This window comes from Lonchura striata, chromosome 16 (assembly GCF_046129695.1).
Source record: "Lonchura striata isolate bLonStr1 chromosome 16, bLonStr1.mat, whole genome shotgun sequence".
NCBI classification, from domain to species: domain Eukaryota; kingdom Metazoa; phylum Chordata; class Aves; order Passeriformes; family Estrildidae; genus Lonchura; species Lonchura striata.
In genome coordinates this window covers 4,185,098-4,205,350 of record NC_134618.1, presented here as the reverse complement: position 1 = coordinate 4,205,350, position 20,253 = coordinate 4,185,098, and the positions used below count along the sequence as shown (strand labels likewise).

At 56.9% G+C, this 20,253-nt stretch overlaps 1 protein-coding gene across 1 annotated transcript; it reads right to left on the bottom strand.

Annotated features, from left to right (window-relative positions):
* Window positions 1–517: 517 nt before the first annotated feature.
* Window positions 518–20,012, bottom strand: CLCN7 (chloride voltage-gated channel 7). Its single transcript, XM_021548600.3, has 25 exons — window positions 19,837–20,012; window positions 12,913–12,984; window positions 12,182–12,253; window positions 11,897–11,962; window positions 11,188–11,320; window positions 10,704–10,813; window positions 9,949–10,029; window positions 9,516–9,578; window positions 8,764–8,847; window positions 8,513–8,606; window positions 7,609–7,673; window positions 7,030–7,146; window positions 6,658–6,712; window positions 6,096–6,156; window positions 5,458–5,596; window positions 5,119–5,212; window positions 3,741–3,910; window positions 3,379–3,430; window positions 2,982–3,109; window positions 2,753–2,838; window positions 2,149–2,281; window positions 1,996–2,055; window positions 1,492–1,668; window positions 1,310–1,390; window positions 518–1,199 (listed from the first exon to the last, which is right to left on the bottom strand). The coding sequence occupies exons 1-25, from the start codon at window positions 19,963–19,965 to the stop codon at window positions 1,113–1,115; spliced, it is 2,409 nt and encodes an 802-aa protein (XP_021404275.2). The 5' UTR covers window positions 19,966–20,012; the 3' UTR covers window positions 518–1,112.
* Window positions 20,013–20,253: the final 241 nt, after the last annotated feature.

Genomic DNA, 20,253 nt, shown 5'->3' with positions numbered 1-20,253 from the left:
ACAGGGCTCGGTTCAGCCCCAAGGGAAGAAGGGAAGTAAGAGACAGGCAGCACCACAATAAAAGTACAAACAGACTTTATTTCAGCACAGATCCTGCAGTCAAAAGCCTCTCCAGGCACCAGGTGAGGAAGGGGCAGTCCCAGGGCAGGGCACAGGGCAATGCCAAAGAGAGGAGCAAGGATGGGGGAAGATGGGAGAAGTGAGGTGCCAGGGATGGCTTTGCTCCCACCCCCAAGCAAATCCAGGACTGGTGGTGGGGTTTGGGGTGCCTGGAAGGCCCAGGCTGCTGGAAAGGGCCAGAACATGGCCCAGGAGTGACTCTGTACCCCAGTGTGGGAGCAGCAGTGCTGAGAGGACTGCAGGAGTGGCAGAGGGGCACAGGCTGCAGGACCAACATCTCCCCAGTACAGGCAGCTCTCCCTTCCCCATCCCTGCCCCAAATCCCAGGGGTGTTTCCCCACACATGGTTTGGGGTCAGAGTGCCCGAGGGAGCCAAGAAAGAGCCAGAGGCGGCAGCTGCAGAACCAGGGGAGCCCTTTTATTGCACAGCCAAGCAGGGCACATCCCCCTCCTCAGTCCCAAGGAGCAGGGAGGCAACCCCAGAGCTCAGCCCAACCCAGCAAGCAGGACCACAGGGCACGAGGGAACAGGGGCCTGGGGGCAGGAGGGAGCCCCATGGTGTCCCTCTGCTCCTCTCACAGGCCCTGCAGCCAAAGTCAGGGCAGGGCCAAGTCCCAGACAGCCCAGACTGGGTGGATGAGGCAACAGAGGCCACGTATGGTGTCAGAGAACTGTGCCCAGCTCACTAGGGCAATCCTGCTCCCCATGGAACACTCCAGCCTTCACCCAACCTTCAAGGAGAGCCTATTCCAGGAGCTAACAGAGCCAAGGGTGACTTTTGATCCCTCAGGGAAGCAGAGGAAGGGGTGACAAAGGGAGGCAGTAGACGTGGGAAGGCAGCAGCAGGCAGGAGGGCCAGGGCAGCACGGCCATGCCAGTGCTCCAGGCACTGTGATGCCTGCAGGGGCTGGCCCAGTCCTCTCCCCACCTCCTGCAAAAGGGGGTCCCCAGCTCCGAGGGGCCGGGGCACATCTCTGCTGGGCCACACTGCCTCACGTCTGTGCCAGCGACAGCTCCTCCAGGCCCTCCTTGCCCAGCCGGTACCTGGCGAGGTCCTTGCGGGTCACCATTCCCACCACCTGCCAGAACAGGACAGGGTACAGCCTGACATGGGCACACAGCCTGGGGACAGCGTGTCCCTGTCCCCCGGGGAGCCCAGGCTGCTTGGACACAGCCAGCAGGGACTCACCTCGTTGCGATTGTCCACGACCACCAAGTGCCGCAGGCCCAGGGCTCGGAAGAGCTTGAACACCCGCGGCAGAGACGCCTCCTGCGAGGCAGAACAGGGCTGGGGGGCTGCAGCACCCCCAGCCAGCCCCCACTGCCCTCCCTGGTCCCCAGGGAGCTGTGCAGAGGGGCCCTGGCCATTACCTGGGGCACGGTGTAGGGCGAGGGGTTCATGAACTCGCTGAGGTCAATCATGCACTCGCGCTCGTCCTGGGAGACGTGAATGGACTGGATGGGGGGGAAGCGGGGGTAGGCGTCCCGAAAATCCTTCAGCTTCAGCCGCCGCTGCACCAGGCTCCTGTTGGCCCTTTCCACAAAAACCTGGGGAGGAAAGAGATGCTTGGGGACTATCCCACATAGCTCACAGGCACCAGGACAATGCACAGGGCCAGGGAGGGAAAAGGGCAGAAGGGTGGGACAGATGGAGCATCTGCAGAAGCACAGCCTGCTTCCCGCTCACTCAGGGCTTGTGAGCCCAGTGGGGTGCAGGATGGTGCTGGGGTAACCCCACCACCAAAAGGCAGCACCCATCCCCTGGGTGAGCTGAGGGAAATGACAGGGACACTCTGCCAGCTGAGCAAGGCAGGCAGCAAGGGGCCTGAGACAGGGACAGCAGACACAACCCAGTCTCCAGGCAGCATCACCCACCTTGTGCTTCAGCAGGACGATGAGCTGGGAACGCAGGATCAGGCCCCGCAGCCCGGCAACCTGCAAAGGGCACCGTGTGAGAGGGTCCCACGCTGCAGCCAGCCCTTGGTGGCCACCCCAGCTGCACCCCCGCCCCAGGGCCACCCAGGCTACCTGCGTGGTGTCAGGGTTGCTCTCCACCACGGGGAAACCGTTGTGGTTGGAGGAGGTGTCACTGAGGATGTCCACGACCGTGCCCACGCGCTCGATCCTCCGCAGGCAGGTGACAGGAGTGCTCATCACCTCCCTGCAGGGACAGCTCTGGGTGAAACACAGCCCACATCGAATCCTGCAATCACACTGGTTTGGTGGGAAGGGACCTATAAGCTCATCTCGTTCCAAACCCTTTCCACGGGCAGGGACACCTTCCACTATCCCAGGTGGCTCCAAGCCCTGAGCAGCCTGGCCTTAGACACTTCCAGGGATGGGGCAGCCACAACTTCTCTGGGCACACTGTGCCAGGGCCTCAACACCCTCACACCCTAAATATGCCCCAACACACACAGCTCTTCAGTGCTGATGCCTCCTCTATCCCCAAAAGCTGCCAGACAGAAAGGAAGGAACACACTGCAGATCACAGCCCTGCTGGGGAAGAAGCTGAGCTGTGGTACCAGGGTACAGCAGGCTCCTGCAACCAAAAGGTCACCACCTCCACTCCCAGCTCAGGCTAACAGCATGGTCCAAAGGCTGCTGCCACAGCAATGCCCAGCCCACCTACCTGGCTGTGAGGGAGTGGGATGTCACTGGGGCCTCCCAGTGCAGGAATGGGACACTTTGCAGCTGGATGTGCATGTCATACAGTCCCTGCAACAAGAGCCAAGACATCAGGAGAAGCCTGGTGAGGTGGCAAATGCCACAGCCAGGCAGCAGCTCATCCCTTACAGCGAGCACATGCCTGTCCTGGCCCCCCATGGCCCCCCAGTCCTGGGGAGCACACCAGCCCTCACCTCCACAAAGTAGTCTCCCACAATCTTTGCTGTCATCAGCACCAGCATGATGGGGAAGCCATAGGTGACGTTGCCTGTTGCCTCCATCATGATGACTGTGAGACTCAGCGTCATCCGCACGATCCCACCTGCCAGAGGCACCCAGGGGGTTTGGAAGGGCAAGGAAACACAGAGTGAGGGCATCACAGAACACCTGAGAGCCCTGGATCTCTCAGTGATCCAGGACTGCCCACCCAGGGGTGCCCTGGCTGAGCCCAGCCCTCACTGTGCTTGGCAGGGTGATTGGGAAGCTGACAGCCAGGCTGGGCTTCAGCTGGGAAGGAAGCTGTCAGGGAAGCAGGGGGTGTTTTCCCACGACATCTTTACCCCAACCAACACTGTGCCATGGGGAACTCACCCAGCTGTGCAGCAGCTCCCATCAGGGCATACTTCCCAGGATCAGCCCAGATCTGAGCACAGGAAAGAAAAGGAGCAAGTCACCTGCTGGCTCCAGGGCATTCAGAGATAGTCAGCAGAGTCCTGGCCCCCAAACCCTCCTCCAAAGTGTACAGAGGTGCTTGAGGCTGCCTGAACAACCCAGCTGCTGGCAGGGCTCCACTGGGATGTGGGGAGGCCCAGATGCAGCTCACAGAGACATCAAGCAAGGAGCCAGCCCACTTCAGAGCTTTCAGGCAGCTCCAGGCACGCTGTCTGAACATGCCACCAGCCCAGCAGTGAGGAAGGAGGGCTGGGTGCCAGGGCTTCCCAGGCAGGACTCACCGAGCCCCTGGTCAGGTAGGACAGGGAGATGCCGAAGAGCCTCCCCCAGGCTGCCCCGATCAGCAGGGAGGGGATGAAGACCCCTGCAGACACTGTCAGGCCATAGGTCCAGCAGGCCAGGAAGAAATACATCAGTGTGAACATGCCCAGTGTCATGGGGTTGTAGGAACCTGGGGTGGGGACAGAACAGAGTCTGTGATGGGCAGCAGCCACAGATCAGGCAGCAGCAGTCCCACAGTACACCGCCAGCAGCGAGAGCCCCTCTTCTTGGGCTGCACCTCCTGCTCTGGCTGCACAGGTACAGCCTTTCTAACTGGCTCTTCAGGATATTTCTGCCCCCTCCAGCACCGCCTACCCAGCCAGTGCCACCCCAAGCCCTTACATCCCATTCCTCCATCTTGTGACTCGTCCCCTTCCCAGCTCTGTGCTTCCCAGACTCCCACAATGAAAGCCCCAAGGGAGGGACTGCCAGGGCTGAAGGATAAGGCTGGGAGGACAGAGGTCCCACTGGCAGCTTTGGGATCAGCATGCTTTGCAGAGCATGTCCTACAAAGTCCCTCCCATCTTGCAGCTCCCACAGCTGCTCCAGCCAGTGCCATGCTGTCCCACAGCACAGGCTGTGCCATCCCACAGAGACCCTGCTGACCCCACAACCCAGCTAAGTGCTATTTTGGGATTGCTGAGCAGCCCAGTCTAGTTTAAACAAGTACTTTGCAACCCCTCCTTCAGCCTTGAGTCAGGGAGGACCCAGCACTGCAGAGAGCAGCCCCAAGACAAAGGATGGTCATCTCTTGGCTGCAGGTGGCCAAGCTGCACCCTCTGGGCTGAGGATCCCTCTGTTCCCCACCCACGTGCAGCTGAGCACAGAACTCAGATTCCAGAGAACACAGATTCCATCCAAGAGATGCTGGGGTTATACCAGGTCCAAGGAAAATGGAGCTGGAACCTGGGAACCAAGTTGCATTTCTCAAGCAAATCCAAACCCCAAGATCCACCTCCACAGCCTGCCCAGAAGGTAAAGTCATTATGGGGCAAGTGGCCCTGCTAATTAAGAAAACATCCTAGTGACATTTCCAGAACAGACTTCAGACAGACAGCAAGGGTCAGACACACTCTCACACAACTCAGCAGCAACACAGCCTGCAAATGTGCACAAACAAAACCAGGTCCATGGCCCCACAGCCTCCCAACAGCACAGCCCTTTGGCCGAGCTCAGAGGTGTCACCAGGCACAGCACCCATCCTCCTTCCACCACTGCAGCACAGTGTTTTGTGAAGCCCTCTTGGGCTGATCACCCTCTGCCTTGTCCCAGCAGTGGCCAAGGACCACGTGGACCCTTCTCTGCTACGTCCAAGGCCTCACTGCTGGCTGCACTGACCTGGAGGGTCATGGAAGAGGTTGACAACGCTCTTCTCGGGTGTGTTGAAGAAGGCAGTGGCCATGGAGTTGTACTCTCCATCAGCACAGAAAAGCTGAAAAGGCAAGATAAGAAAGGGCTAGAAGTGGCAGGGAAGGCTGGGGGATGTGTGCCAGTGAGGAGGCAGCTCTGAGCACAGAGGACACCTACAGCATTCTTGGGTCTCCAGCTCTGCCTGCACTGGAGGGCATCAACTGTGAAGGTCCAGTGTCCCAAACCCAGCAGGGTCCTGTCTCCCTGCTGAGCCCCCCAGGCTCAGGGTGCCCCCCACCCTGAATGCTGCTCTGCAGCACATCCTACCTGCAGGGGATATGCCACGGAGCTGCCCTGGATGGGCTGGCAATCTCTTGAGCAATAAATCATGACAAACCCCACGGTCGCCGTCACTGCTGCCACCAGCATGGCCTCAACCACCTGGAGGCAGGGCCGGTGGATGTACCTGTCAAGAGAACAGGGGAATGACAGTGGCACCCAGAGGTGTGGGCAGCATCAGCCCAGCCTGCTTGGGCATGTCACATCAGGCACATGACAGTCTGGCTGCCTCTACTCCCTGCCCAGACCCTGCCAGGCTGTCCCGCTGCTTGAAAAGCTGATGACAGGTATTGGCTGGGCCACATTGGTCTCAGTTGGCTTTAGCAGCTTTCTCCCTTCTCTTAGTCCTCTCAGAGCACATGACAGTCATGTCTGCAGTGTCTGCATCTCTCTGGGCCCTCCAGTCACTGGAGGGAAATATTTGGCAGGATCAGAGCAGTGCTGGGATGCTGTGGGTCACAGCCACAGGCAGTGAGAGGCACGTGGCATTTTTGAGGAACTGCTGCTGCTCACATTAAATAAGAGATTAAATGGAGCCTTGCTCCATGTGGGAATGCCACTTTGAGGGCATGCAGAAGGCACCAGCCAACCCACATCAATCCCCTTCATTACCTGTGGGCTCTTACCTGATCCGGAACATTGTCAGCCAGTAATTGAGGGCATTGAACAGGGCTCCGAGGATCCCACCTGCAAATGTGAGAGAGGAAAAGCTCAGCACGCAGGTCCCAGGCTGCCCACAACACAAGGAACCTCAGAAGATCATCCACAACCCATCCAGAGTGACCAACAGCCCTGGGACAAGTGGATGCTGTCCCTGCAGCCAGCCAGGACCTGTCACCTGTCTGGTACCAGATGCAGGTGGCCAGGGGCCAATGTCACAGTGCTGGCACCAGGCAGGCAAAGGACAGGCCAAATCCATGGGGATAAGGACAGCTCACATGGCAGCAAGGGACTGCCCAGGACTGCAACACATCCTGCTCATGGGTTAAAGGGGCTTGACTTTGCTACTAGAGCTGGGACAGGATCCAGCTCTCATCCCTGCATAAGCCCCACAAGCAGGCGCTGCTCCAGAATTTAATGGATTCCCCATTTTCCCCAGGAAACTGGACACCAAAGCTTTTTAGACGCAGACAGAGAACAGAGGAAATTATTCAGACTAATCAAATGGAAACAGCAGCGTTCTCTTACCAACCACTCCCATAAAGATGAAGATAGGAATTTCCTGGATTGTGTATCCCATTTTCTGCAAGCAAGAAAGATGTGGGTTTCAGATCTCCTGGCCCATCTGCAGTCCCACAGTCAGTCACTGACTGCTGGGACAGCACAACTCTGCGCTGGCACGAGAGCTGGCCCAAAGTCTCCCCTGAACAGCCCACAGCCTCCAGAAATTCCTTCTGCTGGGGCTGGTGGAGCTGAGATCTGGCCAGACCCCACAGCCTGCTAAGGCAGAGTCTGCCTCAGCCTCTGGCCGAGGTTATAGACAAATTGATGTCCCCAAAGCTGCTAAGGGCTGTTTCTAACCCCTCCCCAGAGCCCTACATGGGGAATACCTGTGCCTACCTCGCTGTCAAATCTGCCAAAGTTGATAAGCCCAGGGCTGGAGAGATCCCAGGCATTGCCATGGTAAACGCTCAGGACAGAGTTCAGCGTGAAGGTGGAGATCATGGAGGCAAAGAACTGGAAGGAGATGCAGCCCAGAGTCACTGCTAAGTGCCTCCAGCCCCATTTCCTCACCACATTCCCTGTGCACTACCCCAAACCATCCCCAAGACCCTTGGGCAGGGCTTGGTGCCCATGGTGTGGTGGGGACAGGAGGTCACATTCCCTGTGGTGGCACTTTGGGTGCACTTTTGGGCAGCTTACACTGACCAGGGTCTCACTTCTCCTTTTGCCCCTCTGCTGCCCGGGGGCACAGCTCAAGGCAGATGTCTTAGAAAGGAGCTGGCAGCAGGATGGAGCTCAGCCAGACCCAAATTCAGCCCCTGAGGAGCAGGGCACGGGAGGGGAGCTGGGATGCTGCTCCCTGGGATGGGTCCTCACTGGAGCAGGGCTGTCAGGAGCCCTGGGGCCATGGGGCACCCAGAAAAGGCAATGCCTCACAGCAGAACCAGCAGCTCCCCACTGCTTTCCAACACTTACAATTCTCCATGTCAGGAACTGGTTCCAGAAGGAAGCCCCTTCCTCCAAGCTGAACAGGACACCCCCTGCAACACAAGATACAACATCTACACAAGGGGCACGTGCCACAGCCCCAAGACTGACCCCAGGCCATGTGCCCACACTGCCCAGACCCTCTCACAGGCAAGCCCACCAAGCCATCAGTGATGTACTGAGCAAAGCAAAGCCCCCCACTGCCATTCTCCATCCCAGGGAGGCAACATCTGGGAGGCAGATGAGCCCTTTGCCCTTGGGCAGGGCCAACATCTGCATGGCATGGCAGGAAAACTTGGAAGGCCCCTGCAGTGCCCTGTGCAGATCCCAAGAGCTGCCTCCAAGCAGGCAGGAGCAACCTCCTGAGGAAATCCATGTCCAGGCACTGCTCAGTGCCAGAGAGCACCAACTCAGAATGAAATAGAACAGACTCAAGACAACGTTGTCACTGAAGTTCAAAATACTAGACTAGAAATTTCAACATCAAAAATACAGGAAATCTCACCCTAAAATATCTAAAATAAAAGATGACATAACAAACAATCAAACCACAAAAAACACAACTTCAAAGCAAAGTCAATGCCTTACAAAATTTACAGCAGCTTTTAAAAGAGATCAATTAAGTTCAATCTGTTTTAAGAATTGCAAATGATCAACTTACTCCACTTTTTAACCTACTAAGTATAACATCAAATCTTGGAGAACTTTGACCTTTAAAACTCAAAACCCCTTTAAAAATCACAAACTCTTAAAAAAAAACCAAACACATTGTTGTACTCCAAAAGAAACCATTTTCCTCACAGAGTTAAAAAAAATACAACTTTATAATCTCCTATTTCAGTAAGACTCTTCTGAAAAAACTCCTTTGCTAATAATAAAGTAAGACACACACCCACGGGAGCACCAAAAGCAGCTGAGACGCCGGCGGCAGCTCCGGCCGACACAAAATCCCTCTTTTCTGTGTCTCTGCGGAAGTACTCGAAGATCTGAAACAGGAGTGAAGGCAGCTTCAGGGCTGGCCATGGGCTTGATTTTAGGCAAGACTCAGGGTATGGACAAGGATGATGCCCAGCCACCAGTGGGACAGCCTGGGCTGGCACGGAAGGGCACCGGCAGCACGGCCCCTCGGACCCCAACACCAACCTTGAAGTCTCGCTTTAAGGACGTGGATCTTCCCTGGGAGATCCCAGCAGCAATCACGGATCCAGAGTGAATCATGGGTCCTTCCTAGGGGCCAGAGAGCAGAGTCAGGTCGGGGAAGGAAGAACAGGCATGGCTGAATGCTGCTCACCAGCTTGCAGTCCTGAAGCTGGGTGTATTTCCCTCAGGGAAATACAGACCCTGACATTTTCCCCCTTCCCATCCCAGAGGTGTTCAAGACCAGGTTGGACAGAACTCTGAGTAACCTGCTCTAATGAAAGGTGTTTCTGCCCATCTCATTTGGAATGAGATGATCTTTAGAATCTCTTCCAGCCCAAACCATTCCATGGTTTTATGAAATCCTTATCCTAGCATATGCCTCCCTTGCCCACCTCCTGTTCCCACTAGCTGAGGAAACAAGTGTTTCCCTTGCCTGCCTTCAATCCCAGCAAGCCAGTAAGATCCCAGTGGGGTACCCAACTCTCTCCCATCTACTGTTTGTAGGGACAGCCACTGATGGACAGGGGCTGCTGCTCTCTGCCCTCAGCCAAGCCACACACAGGCTGGCACAGTGGCACCACTGGGGCTCCCCAAGCTTGGCAGTGCCAGTCACCTTGGCCAGCAGACACCAGGAATAACACTGGGAGGTCACCGTGGGGCCCCCAGCACCCTGTCCCCAGCACAGGACCGGTGACAGGCTGTGACAAGTGCCAGCAGCGGGGACCAACACGTCAGCAGCGCTTTGTGCACATCACCTTCCCAACAGCCAGGCCGCCGACCACCGAGAGGATGACCCCGCAGACTTTGATCACCAGGGTCTGCACAAGAGAAGGGCACAGCACGTCACAGGGGCGGCATGAGGAACACGAGCATGGCAGCCACAGGGGGCACAGAGCCAGAGGGCCCCAAGGCACGAGAGGAGCCAACGACCCCAGGGAATTCATGATTCTCAGCCCCAAAATTGTGGCAACAGGGCTGGTCAATTTTCTTCTTGGCCAGAGCAAAAGTCTACCCAAAGCTGCTGTTCCCAGGGCCAGCTGCTGCTCCCAGGGCAGGAGATTTAACCTCTGGGCACTGGGGGAGAAACAGCATTGGAGCTGGGAGTTCATGCCACCTCCTGCTGTGCCACACTGTGGGCAGGGACTACTCCAGTATGCCCAGGCCATCCCACCACCTTCTGCTTCCTACCTTGAGCCGGACAACGTGTGGAATCTTCACGCCATTGAGGTAACATTTGATCTGGGGAATGCCACTGCCAGCTGCCACAGGCTGCAGGGAGCAGGGAGAGCTGTCACACACAGGATGGGGACACACCAGCCACCTTAGCCCTGTCTCTCAGCACCAGGGCACACAGAGCACACCCTCAGGGTGGCTCTGAGATGAGGCCAAAGCTTATCAACAGGCTCTAGAGATGGGCTTGAGGGAACACCAACTTCCTAAGGGCAAATGTGCCAAGGAAAAAGGAGTTGGATGGGTTCTTGGGGACACTCAGGTGTTCCCCTACCCTGCCACAGGTACAGAAGGGGGAGCCAGGGAGAACAAAGGCAAAGCCACAAGGAAGACACTGGGGATTAGAGTGATCCATGAGGACTCCCAGACTCTGGTTTGTCCTCCAGAGGCTGTAGCTGAGGCACCCAGCCAGACTGGTCTCTGCTGGTGCACCCAACACACCTTGGCCCTGATCTAGGGCCAAGGCTTGGGAGAGCTGCACCCCTGCCCAAGGCAGGAGCACAACCTCAGCCCCAGGCTGGCAGCACAGCTCCTGGCAGTCTGCCAGCCCCACAGAAACCCCACAGCACAGATGGAACCAACGCCGAGGAGCTCGTGCTACCAGGAGCCAAACTGGCAGAAACACATTCACTGCTCAAAAATTTTGCACATTTTCTGGAAACATGACCCTGCTTTGCCCGTTTGAAGAACCCATAAGAGTTTCAAACTCTTACCTCTATGAAGGCAACGATCAGAGAGCCCACCATCACCACGCTGGCATTCAGGGTGGCCCAGAGTAACAGGGAAAAAGAGAGGCCCCCTTTGGCTGTGAACTTGTCAATGTCTGGGGCAGCTGCTCAAGGAAAAGCCAGTATTGCTTGGGTACCATCCTCCCCACCACAGCACCTCACAGAATCACAGGGGGGTTTGGGTTGGATGCCACCTTAAAAACCATCTAGCTCCAACTCCCCATGGGCAGGGATGCCATTCACTAGACCGGGTTGCTCCAAGCCCCCTGTCACTCAGAGCATCCAGGGCAGCTGAAATGAGCCTCCTGTGCTACAGCTAGGCACAGCTCAGCCCTGCAGAGCAGCAGAGTCTGTGCCACCAAACCGGAGCGAGGAATCGCTGCCCTCTTCCCCCATGACCCCTCTCTGACGGCTCCCAGAAGATCCCAGAGGTCCCAGCTGGCCAGCAGCCCGTGCCCTGTGAGGATACTGTCCTTCACCACCCGGTACTTGAGCCCAGCCAGGTTCTCCACCACGATGTCGATGAAGCAGGCGACGAGGCCGGTGAGGATGCCGATCATGGCGCAGATCACCCAGCGCTTGATCTCCACCGTGCGGAAAGCCTGAGGGGCAGACAGCACTCACCCCCTGCTGCCATCCAGCCTGGCTTCGAGGGGACCCCAACACACCTGCCACACTCCCAAGCCTGGGAAGCTCTGTGGAGAGCCAAGGAGCACCAATGCTGGCTGACCCAGCCAAGCCTGAACACAATTTATTGATTTTAAGGAGTGTTCTTGATCCTCTGTGGGATCCCTAAGGTGCTTTTCCAGCTTGCCTGCCTCCATTAGGCCCATCCTGCTGGGATTCTTGTGTGGAACTGATTCCCAAAGCCCCCAGGGCAGATGTTTCACATGACTCCAGAAGTCCCTCTGCTCAAGGACCTGCTCCATACTCCCAGGCAATGCCACCATGTGCACCCAGATTAGCTCGCATTCCAACCACCTCACGCTGGGTCCTTGATCCTGTGGTTTCACAGCTTGTCACAAGCTGGTCAGTGCCCAAAAACCCACGCCAGCTCAACCTAGGCTTTAAGCACAACCTCCTCTGGCACAGAGGAGCCCTCAGCAGCCAGGCAGGGGGAACAGCTTCCCTTACCCACCCCAGCTGAGATGATCTGTGGGCAGCCCAGCAAGACTCACCGCATGGTTTATCCTCCTCTCCTCCTCCAGGAATAGCTGGTTTTCACTGTTGTCATAGTCCAAGCTCTAGTTTGGGAAAGGGAGATGCTGTTATTGTGTACCACCAGGTGAAGAGACCCCCATGCAGGGGAGTGCTACCCTCAGCCCTTCACCCTGCTCCTGTTATTGTTTTCCTTCCTCCATTCCACTCCTTCCACACTGAAACCACCTGTGAGCCCTGGCCCCTCATGCCTCACCTGCTGCATCCCAGAGGGCAGACCCAAGAAGGGGCAGATGGGCACATACCTCGTACTTGAGTGACAGCAGCTTCTCGTTGTGGGGGATCTCGTTGGGACGCTGCCGAGGCACCTCTGTCTCCTGTGGGATTGATGCACAGCTTAGGATGGCCAGGTCGGAGTCCAGCCCTCCCACCCACGTGCAACTGTTGGCTTAACACCTTTTGATGCTCAAGAGATGCACAGAGGACTGCAGGTGCCAGCTGCCTGGCAGGCAGGGATCTGGGATGATTTTCCACCACTTGGTGGATGTGTGGGATTTAAGGCAGCTGGACCAGCTGTCAGGGGTGCACCCTCACCAAGCACCCCTCCACCCGCAGGCAGGATGTCCCCAGTGGAGGGTTTGCCCAGCTGGGTACCACACTGCCACGTTGACCTGGCACTGAATCCATGTCCTGATGGAGGGCAACCTTTCAGCTCAGCAGGAAATTCCTTAGGCCAAAAGCAAGGAGCTATTTCAAGCAAACCCACGTTTTTAGGCAGAAACCAAATTTAGTTTCCCAAACGCCTTTGACCGTGCAAGCTGTTCCCAGAACCGAATTAGGGCATTTACTGAGGATCCCAGAGGGGCCCCTGGGGCAGCAGCAGCAGCAGCTGCCCACGCCACAGAGGTCACCCAGCCCAGGAAGAAGGGCTGGAGTCCTCATGGAACAAGGGGAATGTGAAGGAGGGAACAGCAACAGCTGTTAGTGGAAGAAGGGAAGGGGTCTCAGTAACTGTGGGCTCCTCTCTGCCACTCACCAGCTCATGGATGTCCTCGTTGAGGTCCACATTGCTCAGCTGCCCGATGCGCAGGAAGGAGGAAGGAGTGAGCTGAGGATAGAAGGGGAAATCAGTTCAACTCCTGAATGCACTTCAAATCTCTCAGGAGGATGGAGCAGGCGTGCAAGATGCTCGTGCTCTGCCTCTCTCACAGAGCTCTGCCCGCCTGCCACCGCCAGAGCCCCCAGAATGCCCCCCTGCTCTCAGAGGACACACCAAGGAGGTGGGATCCAACACCCTGGAGGGAACCCGAGGCAGCAGCAGCCTGCCAGGATTTGGGTGAGCTGCTCCAACCTGCCAGCTGGCAGAGCCAGCTCACCAGGGGAGGTGCCATCCAGCAGCGGCTCATGGGCACTGGCCACCACCAGCCCCTGGCACGGAGCGCCGTGCCGACAAACCTGTGCCGAGCAGCACGTTCCACACCCCCCTGAGGCTGGGGAGGGACAGAGCCCCTGCACAACGTGCCACCTGCACAGCCACAAGCTCACCACGACGTGCCCTCAGCTGCCAGGCCCAGCCAGCAGCCAGGGACAGCTGAGGGCACGTCTGGCTCTGCCATCTGCTCCATGGCAGTGGCTCCCAGCTGGGAGCAGCACATCACATCAGCGTGTTTGTCACCCCCAAGGCAGCTGACAGCCAGGCTGGCTGCCAGCCAGGAGACACAGGAGGAAGTGGGCACACTGTTCCTGCACAGCCCTGGGGACTCTGATGTCTCTCTCAGCCTGCCCTGGTGTGATGCTGGGAAGCAGCATTTGCATCTCCCTCTGGGGAGCAGCTTCTCCTCTTCTCCTTTCACTGGTGATCACTTGGGGATTTTAGTGGCAGAGCAGTTGCATAGCACAGGATTTTTTTTACTTTTTGGGCACCTCTGTCTCCTGGATGAGGCAAGGAGGGGCTTGGGCTGCAGCTGAGCAGTGCCACAGGGGGACCCAGCTGGAGCAGGTGTGCTGCTGTCACCCCTCCATCGCTGCAAAACACAGGGATGCACAAGGATGTGAGCACTGTCCCCAAGAACAGCCCAAACATCATTCCTCAGCATTAAGATCTTCCCCTCCAGAGCCTCACCCCTGCCCATATGCCAGGTTAAAGAACTGGAGGGCAAAAGAGGGATGGTGAGCAGCAGCAGGGCTCTGGCACGTTGGTCTCTCTCTGCTGGCAGGTCCCAGGTCGAGCCCCTCACTGCTTTAATCCCACAATCCTGTCTGGAACATGCAGGACAGAGCTGCTGGGAGCCCTGCACGTCACTGCAGAGGAAGACTATCCCTTTGTGTTTGCAGCCTGACCTATTTTCCCATTTTTCCCTCTGCTCCACACTCTCCTTCACTCCCTGACCTGCAGATGGGTTCTGCCCCAGCTTCTCAAACCCTCTCTGGTGCCCTTCAGCCCCCAGCAGCTCCAGCCCACAGTGCTCCATGCTAACATTTCCAGACACTGGTTTGGCAAAGACAGCCTGGGCTTTGCTTCTGGTCCATGATGGCTCCACAATCCCAGTGGGAAGGATCCAGGTGGAGCCTTTTCCCAGCAGCCAGAGCAGACCACAGTGGACTTCTAAGAGCTGGGTACACACAAAGCTGTCACCTCCCTGACCTTAGGGGCATGAGTTGGATACAGGAACTGTTCCAGTGCCTGCCAGTGCCGAGCTGCTCTGCTGGCAGGCTGAGGTCCCAGCCAGGCCCCCACCATCCCAGGGAAGGGCAAGGACACATTCCTTGCCCTGAAGCCTGGGGGGACAAAGCTGACACCTTGCAAAGGAACACACCCGCACCAGGACTGAAGAAGCACAAGGATTTAAGGCTCCCGTTAGGTGCTACGTATCCAGGGGCAAGATCAAGGCAAAGAGATGGAAAATGTCACTCATGCTGTCCTTTGTGCAAGACCTCAGGCAGGACCAGCCCTTCATGGAAAATTCTCCTTCTGTTAGCAATGGGGTCTGCAGACAGACCAAACGTGGCTGAACCAGCGACACCCCACCCTCTTCCCTCCTTCCCAGGAGAAAGCAGCCAGGGCACAGCAGCTCAACTCCCCATTGACTGAGCACCAGCAGGACACAAGCACAAATGAAGGGAAGGGAGGTGCAGTGGAGCCTGAAGCTGAACTTCCTTAGACAAGCAGCATATTTTTAATATCCTCCCCCTGAGTCCTGGCACCCCTCTGGCATCTGCAAGCAGAGGCCTGGCTTCTGTCTCACCACCACAGGCATCACATGCCAGGAGGGCAGGAAAAAGCTACTTCCAGCAGCACCCAAAAATGATAAGAGAAAAAGGAGAGATTCAGGAAGCCTGGAGCCAAGAGAAAAGGTTATTTGTGCACAGCTCAAAGACTCCCTAAGCAATGCCCTCCTTGGGATGTTTTCAAACTCAGCCAAGGCAGCTGCTGATCCTGGGTACGTGTGATGTTGGTGTGACTGTGCTGTGATTATCTCCACATAAAAACATGCACTGCTGCCAAAACCCAGAGGGCACAGATGGGTTAACAGCTCTCCTGCCCCAGGAGAGGCTCTGGGACACGCTGAGCCTCACTCTGCCAGTGGCACATGAGCACCCAGCCCTCAGCTCATTTGGGTGATAATTTCAAAGAGATAATTGCAAAGAGATGTCTGGAGCCTTGGTCTGAATCAAAATAAGTTATCATCAGTGTTAGTGGGCAAGAATGTTGGCAGGCAGGGTTGCTCCTCCAAGGAACTTCACCAGGCTGCAGGGAAGTCCCCAAATTCAACAGAGCCAAATCCAAAGCCCTGCACCTGGGATGGATGAGTCCCAGTGGTCAGAAAGTAGCTCAGAACAGAAAGTCCTGCAGCAGCCTGGTGGGTGAGTGAAGAGGTGTCAGTGGTACAGACCTGGAGTGGAGGTGGTCAACCCCCTCCTGGGTGGTGCAAGAGCACTGCCAGAAGGTCTGGGGAGGGAATCCCATACCTCCACCTGCAATAGCACACCTGGGGCTTGGCATCCAGTTTGGGCTTCCTGGGACAGAAAAGGTACAGAAAGTGAGAGCAGCAAGAGAATTAGGGGCTGGAGCACATGACAAGATATACAAGGAGGAGCTGGTGCTTCTCAGGGAGTTCTTCATGCCATCCCCAGACACCCAATAAGAGGTTACAGACAGCACAAAGCCAGACTTCCCTTGAAGCTTTGCATTGATGGGACAAGGAGAAGTGGAAAACTGCAGTAAGGGAATTTCTGCTTAGATATCAGAGCCAAATGCTCACCCTGTGGCTGGTGACACACTGAACTTGAGACCAAACAGGGTGCAGAGTAGTTACCCAAAGCTCCTCTGGATGTGTCCCTCAGGGATCTGCTCTTGGCAGGGGTTGGACTAGAGCCCCTAGCTCTAGCCCCCTCAGGGACTCCTGAGGTCCCTTTCCCCTTTGTCATGCTGGCACCCACTCTGAGAGCAGCAAGAGTATATTGAAGATCAACCTCAACATGAAAAAAATCTAGCAGATCTCAACCACCACCTTCCACTCCTGGCCTGGATGCATGATCTCCATGATCCAACCCAGGCTGTGTGCACAGCCACCAAGCCCCAAACATTGCTCTGAAGAACCATCAACAGGGAGTGTCTGCCTCTGCTCCACAGCCCATTTCCACAGGGATGAGCCAGTGAGGCTCCTCCCTGCAGGACATGACCCAGCATGAGGAGACTCCCCTAGACACTGCCCCTTGTCACCATCCTGTGCTCAGTAACGAGCTGGCAGCACATGACTTTCCATTATCTGTGAGATGAAGCCCAGCACAGACCACAGAAGGAGCCCACAGAAGCTGTGGGAGGGAAGGAGGATTTCCAGCCCCCAGGGCCCCCTTGGCTGCAGAACACTCTGCCCCTCGTACCAGCCTGGGTGGAAGACTCCAGGCTGTGTCACCGGTGTGTCACCAGCATGAGAACCCTGTCACCAGCTCTGCCAGTGAATGGGAGAGATGAGCTGCAGGGCTTTTGAAACCTCCCCCCCTCTGAAACACAGCCACAGCTGAGAGAGGCTTCAAACCCACCCAGCATCATCCCCAAAATGCTTCACAGCAGGAGAGAACAGGGCTCCTCACCTCCAGGCTCATGACAGGGGAGAAAGCACCTGGACTCTCCCCAAGGTGTCACCACTTGGCTTTTGCTTCCAGGTTCCTGCTGCCACTGCCAGGGCACAGCTGCTGCTTGACCCTCACCTCCAGGAGGATGGGAAATGCTGTCCTTGCCCTGGCCTTTCCCTTGGCACAGGAGCAGCACAAGGATGGAGCTGCCACAGTCCCCCATGGCTTGAGCAACCTGCAGAACATTTCCTGGGGTTCCAGTGTTTGGGGGCAATGGCTCTCCAGGGCAATCACCTCCAGCCTCACAAGCAGCCTCTCTGCCAGTAACTTGGGGTGTGCAATCTGCAGCCCATCTGCCAGGAATCAGGGTTCACCCAGCACTCATACTTCCCTTTTTCTGCCTCCTCCCACCAAGATTTCTTGATTGCAGCCTGGCTGCTTTCGTGCACCTTGTTACTTGAGATTCAAGGAAACGAGACCAACAACATCCAGAATAAACACACAGGGGCTCAGAAGCACAGCCTGCCCAGCAGCAGCCTGGCCTTCATGATGGTGACCCCTTGTTGCAGGCACCCTTTGAAGCAGGAGCATTAAACCAATCCCAAAATCAAGGCACTTCAGCACAAATGTCTCACAGCACATCCTTGATGGTAGCAAAGGGGAAACGTTTTTCCACAAAAAATGGTTCATGATGGAAATTGGCTGCTCTTACTAACATTTTCCACCCACTTCCCAGCCTGAGAACCAACACACGCGGCTCAAGAACACAGGGAAGGGACAGCCCACAGCAGGTAGGATGCTCAGACACCCAGGCTGGCTCTCACTCCTTGGGGTGCTCCAGGCACCAGAAAGTCCTGGTGAGAGGATGAAGTCAGCTCAGCTGGCCCCAAAGCAGAGCAGATCTCAGGGACAGGCCTCTCACACCCCCTCCACAGCCACAGGCGAGTTTAGCCAGCCTCTCCTCACCTCCTGCCCACCAGAACTTGATCTCAGTCCCTTCAGCTGAGGAGCTACAGATCTGTGTTTCCTCTGGTCACCTTAAGATCACTTTCATTTCCATTAAACAAGCACATGACAAAGGGAAGAAGTGATGTTAGGGGACATTTTTATTGTATTGCCACAACCCAGGTTTAAATCCCCCCTGAGCTAAGCAGCCCAGGCCTCTCTTTATTTCTCTCCCAAAGCTACCCTGCCTTCCTGCTTCAATCCACACAACTGAAAGGCATCTGGGGCAAAGGCAGAGGCAGCTGCCTGACACCAAAATACAACCCCAGCCCTAAAGAGACAACCCAGCTGCCACTGCCAGGGGCACGTGTGGTCTGGAGCCCCAGCAAGGGACTCCCCCTCCTCCCTTGCCAAGGAAAATGCCACGTAGTACCATGTCACCAGCTGGGACCTGCCTGCACTGTGCAGAGACACAGTGACAATAAATCACATTGGTAGGGCTGGGTGTCCACCTCCAGCTGCCCCTGCTGCAGCAGGCCTCAGGCACTTCTTCCAAACCTCCAGGAAAACCCTCTCCTAATGACCCCCAGCCATGAGATCTGGTCAATCTCGACTCTAACACCCTTCAAACCCCCAGAACTCCCTATGTGCTGTAAAGATACAGGGTCCTGTTGCACTGCCTGGGAAGATTACTTTTATTTTCACCCCAGAACAGCTGCCACAGCACAGCTGCCCCCTTCCAGCTGCCATTCCCTGCTCCCAGAGCACTACACAAGGCTCTTCCAGCCTAACGAGCCCTGCATTTCCCTCTAATTAGCCTGCTGTCCTGACTTGCCCAGGAGCAGGCAGCACAGAATCGTGCTGGGCCAGACATCCCTGCTAACAGCTGCCAGAACCTGGCACCGCTCCTCCCTATCTAAGCTCAGGTCTCCAAGAAAACTCTTCACAACAAATTCCAGAATGACACCTAGAAGCAATGCCTGTCCCACCTGGTGCTGGCACAAAAGTGCTCCATGGTCCCGTCCTGACATCCCACCCACACCACAGCCCACCCACCCTCAACTGAGTGCCTCAGCTCTCTTCACTGAGCTGCATCAGGAACAGCCTGAGGGCACACTGGAGAGAAGTTCTCCTCACTTAATTACCCCAAATTAACTTGCCAGAAGGAACTGGCCTCCCTCTGTGACATGGCCCACCTTGTTCCTGCTTTCTGTCCCACAGGACACCCTGCACCACTCCAGTGTCACAGGCTCTTGTGTCTGAGCCCTACCTGGTGATCAGCAGCAGCAGGTCAGGCTCTCACAGAAAAACATTTTTAGCAGAAATTCATTTAGCACAAATTAATTTTATATGGACAGGTACAGACAAAACAAAGGAGAATGGCTTCAAACTAAACAAAAGGAGACTAGAGTAGATGTCAGTAGGAAACGAGGGTGGTGAGACCCTGGCACAGGTTTCCCAGAGCTGGTGGCAGGAATTGCTCCAAGCTGGGTTGGACAGGGCTTGGAGCAACCTGGTCTAGTAGAAAGTGTCCTTGGGTAGAACAGGATGAGCTTTAGGGCTCTTCCAACCCGATCCACGCCGCGATTCTCCGGATGAGCAGCGCAGCCCCAGCGGGCAGGAGCAGGGTCCTGCTCAGCACAGGGTGCTGCTGGCAGGGACCGTCCCGCGGCGGAGGAGCAGCGGCCGAGGCAGCGGCAGGGCCGGAGCCGCTGGGCCCTGCCTCAGTCCCGCTCACATTTTCCCCCACGAGTGCCCCGTGCCCGGCCGTGGCTGCCCCGGCCCTCGTCCCGACAGCTTCTTCTTTCCCAGCCCGGAGCGACCCCGGCCGCCCCCGCCCAGCCCGGGACAACCAAGGCGGTGCGGTGCGGCACGGCCGGGGAGGGAGCGGGGCGCACACGGCCCCGGCCCTCTCCGCGCTCCCGCCGGCGGTACCTACCTGCCGGCCGCTGCCCGCCGCACCCGGGCCGGTACCGTTGAGCAGCGGGGTGGTTTCGCCCGCACGCCCGTCCTCGTCGTCGTCGCGGTCGCGGCCGGACCAGGACACCTTCTTGGCGACGTTGGCCATGCGGGGCGGCGGCGGCGGCTGCTCCGCCGGGCCTGCCCCGCCGCGCCGTCATGTGACCGCCGTCACGTGCCCGCCGGGGCGGCGGGGGAGCCCCGAGGCACCATGGGAGTTGTAGTTCCGGCGGGGGCGGCGGGACGGGACAGTGATCTAAATGGTTATAATTTGCGCCTCTGAAATATTGTTATATTAAATGTGGCTCACTATATGAAATGATTAGTTTAATGTAAAAACACACGCCGATGCTGAAGCCAGCCACCCCACCCCCCCATATTCGTGTTCAGCCTAAGC